Here is a 5,089-nt window from a genome sequence, read left to right on the forward strand (position 1 = left end):
TCTGCATATGGCAGTAAATATGAGTGGAAGTTGGAACAAAAAAAAAGATTGTTCATCCTATTTTATTTTAGGATTATTGATTATATTACTGTAAATTTTACCATAATTTTAATTTATAGTTGATCCTACCTTTATCTTCCCTCAATAAAAATATACTAGCCTCTCTTAAGGATTTCTTCCCACAAAATATATCACATTCACATTGATTTCACATTCTATTATTCAGAAAAATTTGCCTGGCAGAAATAGTGGGTTTTCAGGGACATGCAAGTTTTCATTAAACTAGGATGGGATTTGAAGATTTGAATTAATCATGCCTCGTTCCCTTCCAGATTCTGAACCAACTAAAATATATACACAGCAATAAATGAGGGATTAAAATATTAGTTTTAATATATTAAGTGAGAGTACAAATTTCAGAACAGCACGTATAGTATGCCACTATTTGTGTCAAAAACTGATACACATAGAAATTATGCTTGTAAATATTTTTATTATTTCTGGAAGGACACATACTAACTGGTAACAGTGGTTACTTTTGGAAATTGGGACTGGGGGACTGAGGCCAGGGGTGAGAAGGAAGAAAGGCGACTTTTTACTGTATACCCTTTTTTACTGTTTGAATTTATCAGAAGCATGTGGGTTTCCCCCAAAACAACTTATATATTAAAAATTTTAAAGTAATAAAAAATAAATACCAGCTTTATTTGATGGTAGATTTGGACTGGAGTACATGGATTGGACCTGAGCTTAACATGAACTTCTGCCCCAAGCTTAAAGACAATGGGATCTCCCACCCCAAAGGTATAGAATGGTCTACAGAGCGGATGCGTACCCAGCCATGTAATAAAAGACTGCAGTCTTTCTCATACCTTGCAATGAGAAATAAACTCAAGAGCCAAACGGGACCTAGGCTACTTATCTATAACCTTTTTTTCCCAATTTCATTAAGTTATTCATCTTCTTATATGGAAAAGTGCATGAGTATAGCAAGTGGACATGGGTAGAATTTTTCTTCCAAGTATTTTTGAGAAATGCAAATCTTTTTCTTTCTTTTTTCTTGAGTCAGAACCACAAACAGAGGCAGAGAATAAATCCCATCATACCCGTGCATGTTTTTGTTCTCTTAAGCCACTGTGGTTTATACCCAAGACTATGGTTAACAAACAGGGCTTGACTGCCCCCTTTGGGGGAGACAATAGTATCTTAGGAATATCCTGCTCCCATCTGTGTAAGACTGGTGAATGGTTTTGCTTTTGCCCGTAGAAAGCTGAAAGGACTCAGAATAGAACAGTAATTAACTCCAAAGTTATCCTACATTCCAGCCTGAAAGTTCACTCCCTATTTTATCCACAATTTACAATTACATCCAGCCACATCATTTGCTGTAGCTTACAAAGATTACATAATGAGTCTCAAAAATAGCACTAAAATACTCCAAATAATACAATTTTAACAACATAATAAAAATGCCTTAATTTGAATTGTGTGAAACCCATGCCAACAATTAAACTTCTAGGGAAAAATAAATGCTCCAAATTAAATTTCTATCTTAAGGTCCAAAGGAATTAAAGTCCAAAATTCTGTCTTTCCCAATTTCTTGTTTTCTCATTTCAGCCATACAGATCTCATAACGATGTCTGTACAGATAATGGGGTTCCTTCAGCAGCTGCAGCTTGGACTGTCTTCCTCTTGATTGGATGTAGTTCCTTCATGACCTCAGGAGCTGAATTAATCTAACCCCACAGCTGCATGTCACACAGTTTTTAAGAGTCCACAGTATCATTAGGATACAAGATTATTACAGTATCAGCCTCACATCCAAAAAAATTAGAAAGCACACTAATCCCCAGCTATTATAACAGATATCCCAAGCAAATTTATGTCCTCAGGAATTATTACAATACGTAATACAGATCCACATTGTTGTTGTCAGTCAAATATCTGAGAAGAGACTTAGTGGCATCAAAAGGAAGAAAAGCAGACAGAGAAAACATCAAAGACAAGAGAATATCTTTTTGGTTTCACCCCCAGCAGGATGCCAGTCTGCCTGTGTTGGTAGTCTGGACTCCATGGCTTGTGAACTTAAATTAATTTTAAAGATATTTCCCAAGTGGTTAATTGTACTGCTATGAGTCCCAGCCCCAAAGTCATAAAAGTCCAAGGCATGTCTGTTACTGCTAATGGAGCTTTTATCAGAAACTCAATGAGAAAGCACTGGCTTTGTTCAGGTGCTTTTCTCCAAAACATTGCCTGCTTTTCAAACTTGCTTTTTCTATACTTAGTTTAACCTTCACTAATGCCTTTAATAATGGAATATATGACCCATTCCACTACCTATTTTTTCTGCTGCAGTAGGGCTCACATTTTTCTGCACATAGGTTTCATAGGATCAACCAAGAAACAGTATAGAGTTGAAAACAAAACAAAACAAAACCTAACAAATGTCTATTATATTTCTATTTACCAATGCCAGTACCTAAAACATCATTAAGCCTATTGATCACTGAACACTGATTCTAATCTATGTGTTCCACAGTCTTGCTAAGACACCACAAAAGAAACCATTGCCACTACACAATATAAAAATAAGGGCCACTGGATGTCAGACCTTACTCACTAGTTAGACAAATCAATCATTCTCCTGTGGGGAAGAGCCAATTAAAAGTTTGGAAAGAAGGACAAAAGATTTCTTCCAAAAATGTCTGAGAGGGTGAAAGTTTCATTTTTTTTTTTTGGCAAAAGCATGCAAAAAGGGAGAAGACTGTTCTTAAAAATTAGAAACCAATCAAGACCTTTTGTGTGTACAGATTTTACGAAGTCTCACATTTTGGCAAATTTCAAGATGATCCTTAACATGTTTTTACCAAATCATAGACATAGATATGGAAATCATCATCAAATTTGATGAAGTACACAGAGGGTTTTGTTTCTACTTGTTGAATGATCATGCCAGTTCTCTTGGAGCCATCATCTTTGGCATATTCTACATTTGCCTGCTAGACTGTCCACAACTTCTCCTTGTTCTCTATCTGCAGGAGGAGAATCATTGGAATCTCGAAGGATGCGTAGGTCACCATCTTTATAATCATCTAAGAGCTGGTACATATATAATACAGGATCTTTCTCATAAGTAATATAAAACCATGTGTTCATGACAGGTGCCTGAGCTAAGACCATCCCCCTCAATTCATTTTTGGAACCTTCCTCTGTCTTAAAAATATGTTCTACTGCTTTGCCAATCATAATTTCTGCTAAGTGTGTATCACTGATTCTAGACGATACAACTGTATTACAGAAGACTTCAAGTAAGGACACTCTTTTATCTCTGTGAAGTTCCAATCCATAAACACAGTCAAATCCATCATATTTGAAAAAGATACAAAGAGGGATTTACAGGTACCTGATCCAGAATGGTTCCTTTCCACTGTGTTAGAGATGCATCTCCATCTTTCCATCCTTGCCGACTTCTGCAGCCCACGATGCTCCTCTGATGCTGGGAGGTGTGCCTGCTCCTACGCTTCTTGTGGGCAGCTTTTCTCTTCATCATGGTAACAGACACACTGGTACGTTTTGTGTCTGTCCTAGACGGCTGCCCTGCAACCACCTTTCCAAATGGGGTCTTCATAGCTGCAAGGAGCACAGTAGCAAGGAGGGCCAAAAAAGGAAATTAAGAAAAAAATATATTCAACGCAGGACAAGATGAACTTTTTCTTTTAATTACTGCAACCCGTCACCCGCGCCTAAATTTTACCTGAAAACTATACAGGAAAGATGGAAATCAAAACATCTTGGCTGCATGCCTGCAGTAAACTTCCTGCCCACCTCTTTCAGCCTGTATTAGAGCAAGGGATCTAAGGCTGGGGTAAAAGAAATAGGGAGAAGCCCCCCCCGTTTCTCCCCCCAGCGTCCAACAATTCCCAGGCCAAGAGGTACAGACTCCCCAAGGCAGGGGATGGTGGGCGTTACACGCCCAAATCGGGCACCTTGCTGCTGCCTCTGCTGTGAGCCTGTGGCCAAGGAGGATCAGCAGGCGACTAGCTCTGTGTTTATAAGAGCTAGGAGGTAAGAATGCATGGACGGGGCGGGGGGGGGGGGCATGTCTGGGAGGGTAGCCGGGCAAACAAAGAGCATGGCGGCGGTGTCCCCAGCCCTCCTAATCTGCTGTGCCTCCTCGGTCACATCTGGCTCTCACTAATCGCTGCGTCAGCCACAGTCTCTTCCCTCTTTCTGGAGCACAGCTTCCTGCCTGGAAAGAAGCCTCCCCTTCCTGCCAAACTCCGCCCACATCTTCCAAGTCTCAAAGCCTACCACTGCCCTCGATCTAGGAAGCTCTCCTTGTCAGCCTGCACACCCCTTTCCAAAGTCAGGAGCCTGGCCCCAAACACCCTCCCACAACATCTAAGCGCCCCCTCTCCTTTTCAAAACTCCAGGCTCCCCACTCCTGCCCTGGTGCCACTGCCTCATCTGCCTTACACCTTTCAAGTATTTGCCTTTTCTTTCCCCTTGCCCTTCTGGAGTTATTCTTTATGTACAGAAACCTACCTTTCCTGTCATTTAAGAGGATTTGAGATAGGACCAGAGAAATGTGCTGAACCAATCTCTAGGTATTTTTTACTGATTAGTCATTCTCAGACTTCTTGAAGATATTTTGTTTCCTTTTTTCCTCTCTTTTTTTTTCTTTTTCACTGATTGCAAAATAATTACATTAACAATGTAAGCCTGGTGTAAAATTCAGGAATTTGACCTGGAGAAGAAAACAATCAACTATAAGCACACCTTCCATTCTAAATGACTCACAGCAAAATATTAACATTTTCCATTGCCTTTTTAAAGTTTTTATTTAAATTCCCCTTAGTAACAAACTGTATATATTAGTTTTAGATGTACAGCTTAATGATTCAAAACTTAAATACAACATCCAGTGCTCATCACAACAAATGTACTCCTAAATCTCTGTCACCTATTTAACCCATCCCTTCACCCACCATCCTTCTGGTAACCTTCAGTTTGTTCTGGATTGTTGTCTGTTTTTTCTTTTTCTTTTTCTTTTTCTTTTTCTTTTTCTTTTTCTTTTTCTTTTTCTTTT

General features: G+C 39.2%; 1 protein-coding gene across 1 annotated transcript; it reads right to left on the minus strand.

The window, feature by feature from the left end:
- Positions 1–2,742: 2,742 nt before the first annotated feature.
- On the minus strand, positions 2,743–3,887 carry SPIN3 (spindlin family member 3). Its single transcript, XM_049644655.1, is given in 4 exon segments — positions 2,743–2,991; positions 2,993–3,375; positions 3,377–3,630; positions 3,755–3,887. Coding segments are annotated over 3 exon segments (774 nt in total). The 5' UTR covers positions 3,629–3,630; positions 3,755–3,887; the 3' UTR covers positions 2,743–2,852.
- Between the last annotated feature and the right edge of the window lie 1,202 nt (positions 3,888–5,089).

This window comes from Panthera uncia, chromosome X (genome assembly GCF_023721935.1).
Source record: "Panthera uncia isolate 11264 chromosome X, Puncia_PCG_1.0, whole genome shotgun sequence".
Taxonomy (NCBI): Eukaryota; Metazoa; Chordata; class Mammalia; order Carnivora; family Felidae; genus Panthera; species Panthera uncia.